Source organism: Adiantum capillus-veneris, chromosome 23 (assembly GCF_014529385.1).
Source record: "Adiantum capillus-veneris isolate H3 chromosome 23, ASM1452938v2, whole genome shotgun sequence".
Taxonomy (NCBI): domain Eukaryota; kingdom Viridiplantae; phylum Streptophyta; class Polypodiopsida; order Polypodiales; family Pteridaceae; genus Adiantum; species Adiantum capillus-veneris.
Window position 1 is genome coordinate 62,188,605 of NC_140953.1, and position 14,716 is coordinate 62,203,320.

At 44.7% G+C, this 14,716-nt stretch overlaps 1 protein-coding gene across 2 annotated transcripts in view; it reads right to left on the reverse strand.

Moving 5' to 3' along the window:
* TEX1 (Transducin/WD40 repeat-like superfamily protein) overlaps window positions 1-12,976 on the reverse strand; it is a 31,510-nt gene extending 18,534 nt beyond the window's left edge. The window contains exons 1-5 of one of the 2 annotated variants that reach the window (XR_015186018.1): window positions 12,808-12,976; window positions 12,618-12,716; window positions 2,344-2,473; window positions 2,119-2,210; window positions 1,977-2,045 (exon numbers count right to left, since the gene is read on the reverse strand). Coding sequence is in view for 1 of the 2 variants with exons in the window: in XM_086497098.1 (XP_086353224.1) it covers window positions 1,977-2,045; window positions 2,119-2,210; window positions 2,344-2,473; window positions 12,618-12,716; window positions 12,808-12,936 (519 nt within the window). In the remaining variant the exon portion in view is untranslated. The remainder of the gene's footprint in view (window positions 1-1,976; window positions 2,046-2,118; window positions 2,211-2,343; window positions 2,474-12,617; window positions 12,717-12,807) is intronic. The other variant, XM_086497098.1, reaches the window with a different exon arrangement.
* Window positions 12,977-14,716: the final 1,740 nt, after the last annotated feature.

Sequence of the window (14,716 nt, forward strand, 5' to 3'; positions counted from 1 at the left end):
TCTCTCAAATCACCTGGATGAGGCGATGATAAATATGTCTGCAAAACTCCAGCAAGAATAGCCGAAGCCAACTCTGGTCAGGGTAATCCCTCACTCTAGACAGAGTCCCAAATCCCTCTCCGAAGAGAGAAGGAAATCATCCCCGTATCTAAATATATACTGAGCACTGACATATGTAATGCTCCTTTCTCTCTGGCCCTAAGTCGCATAGCTGGTATATGCGCTCCTTTGGGGAAACCGAAGTGTATCTCCCTGTTTCTATCTGTAGCTGATGGGGGAAGGTGTGAAACTGTCCTATTGACACATCAAAGCCCGTGCAACAATGTGAATCCATGTATCTCGGCCGTAAAATAGACCCATCCTTAGTGATGTGAAAAAAATGCTTTTGTAACAAGCCATTCTCTCCCCCAAGTCTTGAGGAGTCATCATCCACGTCCTCTCTCTATCAATCTGCGTGAGATCCTGTCTAATACTCTTGTTGATCTCTGAACAAGTGAATGCAAGGAGCACTGAACAGGTGGAAATCTATTCAGAGTAAAGCCATGCAACTAAAACTAGGCTCTGACATCTGTGCAACCAACATCTAGAGAATTCCCCCATGGCTAGCTATCGAGATGACTCGAGGACACCACCCAAAATGCAAACACACACAAACATACACCTACAAACATTTGCATACTAGGATTTTACCAAAGCTCCAAAGTTGCAAGGCAATCTCAAAAAATAGAGCTTTGAAAAAGTCGTACATAGGGAATAGACTTAGCTAAAGATGGAATGAATAAACACGTTATAGGTCGAAATCATATGAAAAATTCAAAATGCTACAAAAATATCAATATGTATGCAGGTGAATGAAAAGAAAATGCAAGTTAAAGACTCACTGTAGTCATCCATATGACAATATAACCATCAGCTGCATCATGCACATTGACTAACAATATGACATCCCCATTGACATCATCAGACCCTATTCATGCATGAACAACTAGATATTAATACATCTCAATATTGATTTTTTATCATAGTTCCATAAAAGCCCATCAAGTAAGCCATGAAGCCTACTACAGAAAAAGATGAAACAAGGTAAACAATCGATACAACAAACGGTTAGGACATGAGGAATATTGTTGAGAAAGAAACCTTTTCTTTAAGTACCTCTTAGCCCAAAAGATTTAAACTTCCCAAAATGTTTGTTATGCTCAAAACTAGGAATCAACAAAAATACGTCTCCATTTGCTCTCCTCTCACATCCCTCTGTCATAAAGATCATAGTTCAACAAATGGTTCTCAAGTTTTTTAGAAGCGAGCCTTTAATACTGGATTTTTGTTTTCTTTAGTGAGAGCTCTTGTCTACATTAAGTTCCTCTTGGTTGTCCCATTCTAGCACTCCAGGTGAAATGAGAAGCATGCAGGCCCTTTCATTCTGGCTCCTTCAGAAACTCAAAAAGCTGTTAAATGTCATGGTGCACACTTCATAAAGTACAAGATGACAAAGAACCTGCCTGATTCTGGCCCACTCCTATGTGACCATGGCCACTGTCCCAACCCCTCTAGAGCGTGCCAACATCTCCTCTGACCTTTCTGCTACTGGGACATTTCAGGTTTACTAATGTCAGAGCAAAGCTCTCTATTAGACTTAAAGCAGTGGAAGTTCTTGTTTGACTACATTCAAGCTTATGTACAACAAATTTACCATGTACAATACTCACAAGTGAGATGGGCTGATTACAATCGTGTGGTGAATTCCATATTTCTAGATGAATTGGGGAAGTTTAAAAGCTAAACTACAAACATATCATGGCTTTTTGCATGTGCAAGTACAATTACATCCTGCATGCAACAGTTTATATTTTCCTCTTAAGCCAAGGAAAGTAAGACAAATCAATCGTTCCACGCCAGTGGAAAACGTCTCTCAACACAGCCAGATGCTGGAAGCTATGCAGTCTCTAACATTTTCAAACGCTGAATGTTCTCACCTCATAAGGAAATTTGCGTTTGTTAATTGCCTTGAACTTTCGAACGTCGATTATTGTAAGTTCATCATCCTACAAACGATTTAGATAAAATCAAATAGCCGCGCTCTTCCTTAATTAAAACCTTTTATTCGAAAAAACTCACCCTATTTCCAACTGCAATGTGTGTGCCATCGGGTTTGAATGTTATATTAATATTTTCACCACTGAGCTCCACTTGTTGAGAGCATTTCCCAGCTGCAAAAATGCTCTTTTTTCATTCGATTGTGTGTGTGTGCACGCGCTTTTTTTTCAGGGGCACGGAGGGGGATCAACAGAACACCTTTAAGCTTGACAAAGTAAAATATGATGACAGAGAATAGAGACCTACTACGAACATCCCAGAGTCTCACTGTCTTATCTCCTGATGCAGTTGCAAGAATATCAGCATGCTTAGGGTCCCAACAAAGTTGGTCGACGCTATCCGCATGCCCCTTCAGCTCCATCTCCTTCACTTTATTCTGTTAGAAAACAGAAAAACTCTCTCTCTCTCTCTCTCTCTCTCTCTCTCTCTCTCTCTCTCTCTCTCTCTCTCTCTCTCTCTCTCTCTCTCTCTCTCTCTCTCTCTCTCTCTCTCTCTCTCTCTCATGCGCGCATGAAACACAGGAAGTGGTGGAGGTGAAGGTGGTGCAAAAGTAGGTGTTGCAACCATTTGACGAAAAACTCCTCCCATAGGAAAAGAAGCATCTGTAGACTGATGAGAGGAAGCTCTCACACTGTCAGGTGCCAGAGGATAATATACCTGCACCATGGGGGGAAGCATCATATAGTTCAAGACTTGTTGAAGATTGTGTAGAACGGGCAAACTGTGCCTAGGATGCCTCGAAAGTATTTCATACAATTCATTAATGAGACACTGCACATACTCATCAGAATCCATCACTGCCAACTCTTTGTTCTTTAAGGACCGGTTTGCTTGTCGGAAAAGCACACGACTAAAGCTCCAATACCATTGTAACCACTTAAGGCACCATGTGCCAACTGGAAAGAAACTGGACAAATAACTTCAATAGACTTCAACACTCAATCACAACTTAACTAAAAGAAACAAAGCCACTCTCAGAAAAATAAATCGGGTCAGGCAAAAAAAGGCCTCAAGCGTGCACTAATCATCCAAGATACATAGAAGACATGAGAGTAATTTGTCACAAAGTGATGATGTGGCATGCCCAAACTTAAAAGTTGTTGGCCAAGAGGACACTTAGGAATAAGGGATTAAAAACCTAACCCAAACAACTTGCAGATTGTGGCCAAGTGACCCACAGAGGGTAAGGGTTCAAAACCTAACCCTACCCACTTACCAAAACCCGGTCGAGGGGCCTAAACCCTTGAAATTGGTGCAAGGACCCAATTTGCGTAAACCATGATGACATGGAAGGCTATACGACCCATCCCAGATTTCGCCCTGTCGTGCCGTGGCACGTGCATAATGTGAGACTAATATATCTACCTCACTCTATGTAAGCAATTGCTACAATGTACATAGTGTCATCACTTTCACGATGGTCTGAGGTCGACATGCACATACAGGTCTCCAGTTTCTAGAAGACCGTTTGCCAAAAATTGCCTGTGAATTTTGGATCACGATCACTAACAATTTCATTGAGCAAACCATATAATTTGTTTAAATGTTCCACAAAAAGCTGAGCTAACTCATGGCTCTATACGGTGGAACATGTAGGGATAAATCGCACCATTTTCATCAGTCGATCAATGACAACCCAAATGGCATCATGCCCACGGTTGGTTCGGAATAATCCAACTACAAAATCCATAGTGCTATCGGGAATTTGCAAAGGATGTAATAACCCGGCGCGTTTTTGTCATTCAGCTTTGTTGAGTTGACACTACACGCATTCCCGCACATACGTTTCAACAAAAGCTTTCATGGGCGGCCAACAAAAATACCGACCAACCAAGGCCAAAGTACGGTGTATGCCAGGGTGTCCTGCACTAAGTGCATCATTACACTCAAACAAAATTTGCTTGCGGATATCCTCATCAACGGGCACACACCTTGCTTGAAAAGTAATCCATTACGAATGGAATACTTCTCCGCTACCTTTCTCTCCGTAGCCAGCTTAGAGGCGTCCAGACTGCCATAGCTTTCCAGGCTACATATTCCCTCTTGGACTCACTGCCAGATTGCACCAAAGTGACGATCGTTTTGGCAACGCCCTTTAAGAGAGATAGAAGTCAGTCGAAATTTCAGCAAACGAAAGAGTATTGACCTCCGGAATTCTACTAAGGGCGTCGGCTACCATATTGGTAGCACCTTTACGGTAGCATATTTCGAAATCCAACTCCTGCATGAGTTCGGCCCACCTTACCTTTCGACCACGAAGGTCGGGCTGATCACAGAGATGTTTCAAAGAATGGTGGTCCGTCCATACCACGAAGCGGGCACCAGAGAGGTAATGGCGCCAAACCTTCAAGGCATGAATGACCGCCAACGATTCCTTCTCCAGTGTAGAGTAACCTATTTGCACGTCTGTAAGCTTGCAACTCTCAAATGCAACAAGCCACCCATCTTGGTATAGGACAGCGCCAATAGCAAAACCACAGGCATGAGCTCATCGGTCCATCAAACGGATGGACTAACACTACGCTTTCTGCTTTGAACACCTTTTAACAAACGAGTAAGGGGCTCAGCAATACGAGTGTAGTCTTTGATAAATTTTTGAAAATAGCTAGTAAAACCTAAAAAACATTTTACTTGCCTAATCATGCGAAGAATGAGCCAATCCAGCACAGCACGTATCTTTTCAGGGTCAATACGAATGCCATTGGACAAGATGACATGACCCAGATACAGCAATTTCGTGCGAAAAAATTCGCAGTTGCTTTGCTTCGCATACAACTTTTCTCGTCTCAAAACATGTAAGACGAGACGAAGGTGTTACACCCGTGTTACAGATGCTCCTTGAGTGTTTTTCTATAAATCAAGATATCGTTGAGGAACACAACCACCCACTTTCCCAAATACAGACGAAAGAGATCATTCATCATTTGTTGGAAAGTGGCATGAGCATTGGTTAACCCAAAAGGTCAAACCAAAAACTGGTAATGTCCATAGCGTGTACGAAACACGGTTTACGGGACGTCACACGGATGTATCCCTATCTGATGGTACCAAGAACAGAGATCGATCTTGGGGAAATAACGAGCACCCCAGAGTCGATCCATAAGGTCATCCATGCGAGATAACGGATACTTATTCTTGACGGTGACCTTATTGAGACCATTGTAATCCACGCAGAAGCGCATTCCTCCGTCCCTCTTTTTAGCAAGAAGAACCGAAACGCCCCACAGAGACTTACTAGGTTCAATAAAACCTTTGGCAAGATAGGCTTGAAGCTACCTAGCTATCTCGTCTTCCTCTTTCGAGATGCATCTCTAAGGTTGCCGAGAGACAAGATGGCTACTGGGCAGAAGCTCTATCTTACGATCAAGATCAGGCCCACGAGATGGTAGAAGCCCATCTGGTAAATCCGGAGGAGAGACGTCCGCAAATTCAGACAAAGACTCACGAACTTCCAATGCAAAAAAGAGAATGACATTGAGAAAGGAAATTAACAACAAAATCTTTAACCCAACAAATTGCAAGTTGCACACTAGAATCATGAGACTACGCGTTGAATTCATTAGTTGAAAGTAGATTTTCATCATAATCGGCCGTCAGAGAAGAAGAAAATCCCTCGACCACGTGATACACACCATCAAGTTCAAAGAACACTGTAGGAGATGCATAATCGATAGACAAACAAGCTGTCTTATCGTAAAACCATGGCATGCCTATAATAATATCTACATGCTCAAGGCCCATGATGCGTAAGTCCAAGACTTCGTGGTAACGCTAGATTCGGAGGTCAAGTCACGGCACAACCTCAATCCATTGCTCGCTCCAACGTTCCGTATAACAGACCACATATGGATGGTCTCCGGGTGACGTGTGGAGCTTAAGTGCTTGTACCACACAAGAAGAAACAAAATTATGAGTAGAGCCGTCGTCGAATAAGACTGTCATAACGTGGCCATTGATCTCTCCTTTAACGCGCACGAGATCGTGCGGGCCAAATCCAACATTATTAACACGACAACCCGGGTAGCTACGTGCATTTACATGAAAAATCTCTAAATCAGTAGAAGACAAAGTACCTGGATTGTCGACGATGTTTACCGAAGTACTTGCATGTATGGAGGTGGACGGCTTCTCTTTTGCTTTGGACATGCCTTGTCGCCACAGAAGTGGCCAGTCTGGTGGCAGTCGAAACAACGTTTGTTCTTCTGATCCTCCGTGTGAGCTACCTTTGATTTTCCGGCATGCTTCGGTTTCTTCTACGGAAGGTCCGATGACTCACTTGTGGCTACCGAAGCGTTTGAACGCTTGTATTTTGACGTGGAGGGACCACAACGAGGGGTTTCCCCATCCGTCGGGCCACCTCCAGAAGCCAACAAGGTGTTATCATGGTTCTTGGTGAGCTTATAGATGTCCTCTAGCGAAGTGACGGGATTCCGCAATACCTCATCCTGATAAGCCGGCGGTAATCTAAACAGATAAAGCATCTGCAATATGACCTACGGGTCTTCCAAGGCTTTCGTCTTGTGGACGAAGTCCTTGAATTCCTGTGAGTAAGCGTCCAAGGTTTTCTTGCCCATCTCCAACATGAACAGCTCCTTGAAGCACTCGATCTTATCGACTTGCACAAAGCGAGCGCGAAAGACCATCTAGAAGTCTACCAAACCATGAGTCAATGGCGGTCTCCTCACGTTCCTTCTTTTCCCCTTTGAAGGGATCGGAATGGAACTGAAGAGACAAAGCCATGAGCGTAAACGGGACCTGCGTGACACACAACTCCGTGAGTTGTCGTTGCATCTCTTGGAGTTGGTGTTGTAACACCTCCACTAGGGATGCATCCGTAACACGAGATGGAGGAAGAGTACCCTCGAGACGAAGCCCGTGCGTGTGTGGAGTCGGGAGGAGAAAGAGGAGCCTCCTCCATGGGTTGATGCGTGCTAGCGGCGCCATTCTCATGCGGAGAATCGGCATGTGATGCCATGGTGCTTGGATGTGTAAATAAGGGACTATGTAGCAGGAGCTAGCTTGGGAAAAGCGCCCAAGACGTAAACAGTAAAATAATAAAAAAGTAGTGATAAGTAGCAGTGGAGCGAGTGTAGGGTACAGGACGAGAAAGGTAGCTCACACACGAGATAGAGCTTTTGGTGACACGAATGTCACGCCCTACTCGTTGTTGTATCTAATATAGAGGAGCGGGAAGGGGAGGGGGTTACCACCCTAGGGTTTAACTCGCCATTCATTTTATTAGAATGGCCAATTCACACTCAAATTAAAAAATGAAGTGCGCGGTCATTCTCTTTGAAAAAGTGACCCTTTAAATGTGAAGGGTTAGAAAAACCTCTTAGCGTAAAAGAAAGCAAGAAACGGGATGCTGCCCATTCAAGGATCGTGCGCCGCCTTGCTAACCGCCTCTGCGAACGCATAACCGACTACACATCACCATCTCAGGAGGCACCGCTTCTGGATTGTAACGCCCTCTGACCAACGCACCGGCACACCACCCTCAACCCCTGCGCGAAGACGCCCTACCTACTCGACTGCTACTTGTGGCCCTTCCAGCCTTGCTCGCGCACCAACAGCGGCTTACCACCAACTGTGTATCAGCAGCAACGCATGGGTGCAGATTCCTGTTGGTTCCCCTTCCTCCAAAGCAGCCCGCTCCATTCCATGGTTTCCTTGCTCGCGCAGTGCGACCACTTAGCACACAATGTCCATTACGCCCAAAACGATTCGTTTAGTGTGCCCAAAGTGGCCTCCGCAGCATAAGACTAAAAAATTCTTCCCCCTGTAGAGCATACTCCTAAATCAACAAATTCCTCACACCAAATGCATACGCAGGGGCTGCCATGTCTTTAGAGTGGCAGCTCTCAAGGACATCCTCATGCAATAATCGCAACGGAGAGGCAAGACAAAGACATGACCAACATCCATGTGGCTGCCACTGGCAAATCAACATTCCACACACGAGAATCCACGAGAGACAAAAAGATAACTTGCAAAATTCCCACCACCGGCTAGCATGTGCCCCCCTTGTCCTCCTCTCTTGCTAGTAGCGTCCCATACCACCCTATACAAGAGGTGGGAGAACTTGTCAGGCCGGGCCATCACGGTCCCATGAGCTCTAGTGGTTTTGTGCACATTGCCAAATCATGCGTAAGAGCAAAAAGGAGGCTCTGATACCAATGTTAGACCCTCGCCAGATCCATCCTGCACCCATGACATGACACAAGCCAAAGTCACACCTAGACACACATAGTGAGCGTACATCAGGCACAGGGCCAATACGGGCTCACCCCCGAGCCTGGGAGCCTGCAGCCAAGTGGGCTAGCCTCTGCCACAAGGGCCGGTGTCCCATACCACCGAACCCACAACAATACAGGTGTGCGGGCAGGGCTGCCAAGGGCCAAGAGTCCAAGTGTGGTGATCACACAAGATGTCTCACAAATGAGGCTCAAATCCTATTTATAGGACTTTATAACTAAAGGGCCAGGCTCACATTGGCCGCACATAACTGCACGTGCCCATCCTAATGTCTGGGGACGTAACAAGGCCAATGCTCTCTCGGGGTGGAACTCTGCCACTCCTCATCTCGTGTGTCGTCTATCTCTTTCAATTCAATTGTTATTTGAAGTGCTTAAAGTTGTTCAGTCTGTTCTTTTCCGTTGGCATGTGGTGCCCGTCCCCATGACGCGTTCCCTTTCTTCTCCGCAATCCTCTGATAAACTTGCATTCCCTGGAACCCTGAATGCACTATCATTTGATTCCCTTACTTCTCCAAAATCCTCTGATGAACTTGCATTCGATTCCCTTGATTCACTCTCTTCACTAGAAGACTCTTGCCCTGTTGAGGTGGACACTAACTCATCCGTAGGATAAGTCAATAAGCCAGCATGCATTCCAAAACCTTGCTTGGCATGTCTCATAAGTCTCTCATTTGTTGCAGACAATACTGTCAAATCTCTTTTGGCAAACCACAGCAAAGCTCAATCCGGTCCCTCAAACTGATCCTCCAAAACGAGGACACTGACAAAGGTATCCCAAAACCTCTGGCAGTAGTAATCCAGTGTGTCTTTCTTAGTCATTCTCACATGATGCCAAGCCGTGATGAAATATTCTTCATATTCTTCTAATATCCAGGTTGACACGAAAATTCTCTTGAATTTTGCCCACGTCGTAGGCGCGTGACAGCAGAGTAGACCACCATGTTTGTGCATTTCCTTTCGGGTAAGATGCCGTCCTGCGTACCTTGGAGCGTTCCAAGAACCGACCTCCTGAGAAGGCGACGTCAAATTGCTATCAAGGGCTCAATGATCGTCCTAGTAGCCTAAAAACATGTCAAATCTGACTGCTTGATCCCCATTCTCGAACTCCTTGGTTGGCCTCCCATGTCTTCTAGACTTTTTCAAAAATCTACTTTTCTTGCTTTTTCTCCGCCTCTTTCACCTTTTCTCATCCTCTTTGGAACTAGAGAACGACGAATTGTCGAAACTCTTTGAAGACGAGAGAAATCTAAGTCATCCTCGAAACGAACACACTTCTTGGATCTACTTACCACCTCGAAAGTCAACTTCTGGCCCAAATAACCAGGAAAATCCATTGATTTCCTCTTCTTGCGACATGCTTCAAGCCTTTCATTAACTGGTTCGTCTTCTTTTCAAGAGCTTTGTCCAGCTCTTTTTGCGAGTTCAATTTCTACTTTTTTGCAATCGACTTTCTTTTCAGCTTCCTTCCTAATTTGAGAGGAGAATCAATGGCCTCTCGCCATCTCGAGTGAATCTCATCAATCATGTAATTCTTCAAGTACTTCACATATTTCTCGTTTCTAGGGTACTTGATCAATCTTTTCACACACGTGTCAACTTGCAGTTGACATTTGTACTCCGCTCTTGCAAAATTCCCTATCAAAAATTCGCTTAGATCTTCCGTGGTTTGTTCAATTCCCGCACTGAGTTTCAACTTTTCTTCACCTCGATGTCATCTCTATCAGATTCTCTGCGAGAACCCATGTATGTTGTAAAAGGGATCGGATCCTCTGTAGAAGAAAAATCTTTATGAGCTCTAATACCACTATTACAGGCTTGGACACTAAAAGCGAGAAGTCAATAGCAACACACGAACAAAAACTGTGAAATCACTAAACTTGACAAGAGAAAAAGTACAAAAGGATAGTAAGAGAAAAAGGAGAGTCGACACAGCACGGCGAAGTTCCGAGCCAAGATACACTGTCCCCAAAGACCGTCACCCCTTCCGATATTTCTTTATTATTATGCTCGCAAAGTACAACTCCTCAAGGATCCAACTCACTCCGAGACTCTGTGTCTAGGTGCTCTGCGGAGGAGTGGCCAAAGGGCACTTATAAACAGTACAAGGGATGCCCAAAAGCAAAGCCCCAAAAGCATCAATTCAAAAGCATTGTACCCTTAAAAGCACTGCTCACAAAAAGCCCATGTAATACTACCAAAAACCCAGCAGCGTGAAAAGCGGAAATCTGTACAACCTGCCGCATGACATAGTCAGTTTCTGTACAGTCTACCACGTCAACAATCAACGCGTTTTATGGAGATCTGCCCTAACATCAAGCTTTTGTGTTTTAAAGGTTAGACACGTCAGTAATCAACGTGTTTTATGGAGCTCTGCCCAAACATCAAGCTTTTGGGTTTTTTAGGGTTAGGCCCTTGATCGGTGCTCTTTTAATTCTTCAAATTACAAGGGATTAGGTGTTCTAGAACCCTGACCCCTTGGGTCCCATCCGCCATCTTTTGGGTTCAGATTCTCTTGTTCTCTCCGCCATTCCTTTCCAGTTGGACACGCCACATCATAACTTTGTGACAAAGCTGGCCGAGCTCTCCTACGTGGAGAGGCCTTGGCAAGATGGCCCATCTGTTGCAAATGAAACACTAGTTTGGGAGGCCTGAATACTCCACACTTTGTCTGATCCAGCCACCACTCACCCGAGGCAGTAAAACCACCTTTGGAAGTGTATGTGTGTCCTAAACAAGAATCTGCACGGTGGGTAATCTTGTGGCCTTGGCCACAACTGAAGCTAAAGCACGCGGGTCTCCAAGACCGTCCCAATCATAGAAACAATCCCAGGAAGTAGGGGGAGGTAATCCCCGCCTCAAGCTTGGGAAGCAAACTGAGATAGAAAGATCTACCTCCTCCTCAAGCACATCTGAAGTCGGTTCAAAGTCGTGGTGCCACTGTCTGAAGTAAGCTCGAGCCGCCCGGATACAGACCGAGCTCATCGAAATCAGTTTGGCTGCCAACTCTCGAAAAACTATCTAATAAGACACATTCGGTAATGTACCATGAGTACACGTGCAAAGATGTGGGTACTAATCGAATTAAAACAATTGTAACATGCAAAGATGTGGGTACTAATCGAGTTAAAACGATTGTAACGTACAATGCATCTTACGTACAATAAAAAATAGAAAGTATGTTTTTTTTCACCTAGAGTCTAGTCTTTAAAGAATAAACCAAATGGAAAAGAGCTTACACGGGAGAAAGGGCTGAAAAGGCTAGAGCCCGAAGGCGTGGAAGAAGGCCACAAAAGTAGCCCACAATGTTCATAAATGGTCATTTTGACTAGATGACAGAGATCTCAATGTTGATCTTGAACTCTCAAACAGGTCTTGAACAAAATGTCCTAGTCATGGTATAGAACAAAATGTACAAGTTTTCAAGTATATCAAATGTAAACAATCTTGGTAGAGCCCAAGGCCGGAAAGTAGAAGGTTGATCCACTCTGGATAGGGCCGGCCACCGACACTAGTGAAACAGCAGGAGACGCCGTAGGCGATGGAGGCGCAATAGAAGGCTATTGTCGGCAGAAGATATGGCGACGAGAAGCCTGCTACCAAATCATCAGCACTGCCCTGAGGGTGTTCACAGTGGCGATAAGATCTGACACCTTGGCAAGAACCCTTCTTCCAACTCCTCAAAAGGTAACGCCTTCACGGTCTCGATGCAAACTGGTCACTATTACTTTGTTCAAGAGATGACTTAGGGTAAAACCCCCAATAGCGGAACACCTAAGGTGTGCAACAGATTGCTACGCATCTACCCCACTATTTGATTCAATGAAGGGGCACAATCAAGAGCTCGCCGCCACAGCTACAAGCAGCAAAAATCCTAGTGCAAACGATGGCACACATGCCATGAACGACAACAGCAAAGTTTCTGTGTAACAAAAACAGGGGTGCGATAGAAGACGAGGTCGGAGGAGTAGAGGGACGTTTGGCCAGCCGGCCAGAATTTCATCTCGATTGGTCTAAACTATCCACCATTCGTCCTCTAATGCTCCATAACTGGTCCATTGTTTTACTTAGCATTGGGGGGTAGACATGACCCTCAACAGGGACCTGTTGCCAGACAGCTGAGTCAAGGTGCTCTATGCTGGCACAAAAGATGGCAACAACGTAACACTGTACCCAACTCATTTGTTTTCTTTCTTGAGCATTTATTGCAGGCTAACTGTAGAACGCATGCAGAAAGGCCCAAAAAAAAGGAAGTTTTCAGCTTACATGATGGCTATGGGGTTCAATGTGCCATATACGAGCGGTTTGATCGACAGAACCGGAAGCAAGCTTTCGGCCAGTGCAGTTCCAAGCCACAGAGTGCACCTGTAGATGATAATCAATCAATCAATCTCTCTCTCTCTCTCTCTCTCTCTCTCTCTCTCTCTCAGGTTGGAGAAAGAGGGAGAAGAAGAACCTTCTTCTTGTGGCCAACATACTCTCGCGTGTGCAGATTGTCGAAAGGAGCTGCCCGCTTGGAATCAGTAAAGGGAGTAGACGGAGGGGAGCTAGAGGGCACGGGCGACTGATCTAAGGACGAACCCATTGTCACCCCCCGCAGCGTAGTTTCGAAAAATGCAATTACTTAAGGTCAAACCAAATGGAATCCACAAAAGTGAAGCAAAAAACAAAATTTAAGGTGCATTGTTTTTTGATATTTTTGCCCAAATTCAAAAAGGGTGATGATGGATTGAAAGCTTTAGAGTAAGTATCCCATGTTTTAAAGGTTTGCACAAAGCTCGAGCATTGATTGTTTAGACAAAGTGTTAGCAAAGCTCATCATCAACCTCACCCAAAAGAGTAAGAAGCACGAAATGCTTGCCGAAATCCTCAAAGAGAATGGCATTGAGCTTCCTGCGTACTTCATCAAAAGTTTTCTCACCAGGATTGATCATGTTGCTCTTCCCCTAAAAGCATGATTGTAGACAAGAACCTACATAGGTTATCAGTCCCTGAGAGAGAGTAATAGACAACTTTGGGTACTACTTCACACAGATGCAATGCCTATTGATGATGTCTCCATAATAAGAGTTGACCAAGAGCTTCCACAGTCCAGTTGTTTACACACAAGGACAAAACGTGTCCATTGTTGCTTCCATGTGCCCCTAGAACGGTACTTGTTGAAGAGATATCAAGGCAAGATGATCCCGCAAGCCCCTCCCTACATGGAGATCTCATGGCGAATTTCTTCCACTATCCTTTTCAACTTTTAGGATGCATCTCGTATACAATAGTGCTAGAAGAAAGGTGTGAGGAGGAGCTTATGTGTAGGCTCCTACTCAAACTAACAACTTTAGAAGGCCTTAGAAACATGGAATAAAATTAACCTTTCCATGAGGATGTGGACCAAAAGATATGACAAGATCTTCTACAAATGAAAAGAAGCTCTTTGGATGAGGAGCTTTAACCCCTCTAGTATGCATCAAACTTCAATATGTTGGGAAAGGCTTTCTGGGATATCATCATAGAGGAGGATGAAAATGGCTCTTCTAAGCGTCACTAAAGAGAATTATTTCACCTAATAGATGGGAAGCTAAGCAGCTGATAGCATCAGGGTTCTGGGATGTGAGGGATTACCCTAATTATGATGCTCATTGATTTGGATTCTATTATAAGACGAAGGTGTTGTAAAGGAGCTTGAAATTGAGCTCAATGAGGATGTGATTTCCTACTTAAGAGGGCAATCAAGTACTCCATTGATGTATCGCCTATTAGATTCACTTGCCATCATGTCCATTCCTCAACTTCTACAAATCAAAGAGAAGGGGAGTAGCAAGAACAAAAACCAAGAAAGTTATATCGCTTGTATACGAAGAGCGCAGAGGAATTGTGAGAGCACTAGATATGGAAGCGATGCGTGGTACATGCGGAGTGCGAGGGAGGAGAAGAGTAGAAGACGCATTGTGTGGGTGGAGCAACCTCAAGGAATGAGAATGCATAGCTCCTTATGCTTTGCTATATGAAGCATAAGGTTGGTATATGTACACACAGTGGGCGGCGAACGTCCAACCCTGGGCAAAGGTGCAACACCTTTACCCCAACAATCTCCCACTTAAAGGAAATGCGCCGATAAGTGAGTGCTACTAGCTAAACTACTAATACGTTGTGTAGCCAAAGATGGTCGATGCTATGAAGTGGACACTACAATGTCATGGGTGTCTACAAGTGCAGCTAAACTGCTAGAGCATGTGTCAAGGTCCTAGGCAGACAAAGGGCATCATATATGTATGCTTAAGGTGATTTTCTAGTCCAAGAGGGCTTCATGGGGTGTGCCAATCTGGTTGGTAGGTTGAGGTGTCCAAAGAGCTGGAATTGTGCTTTGGAAT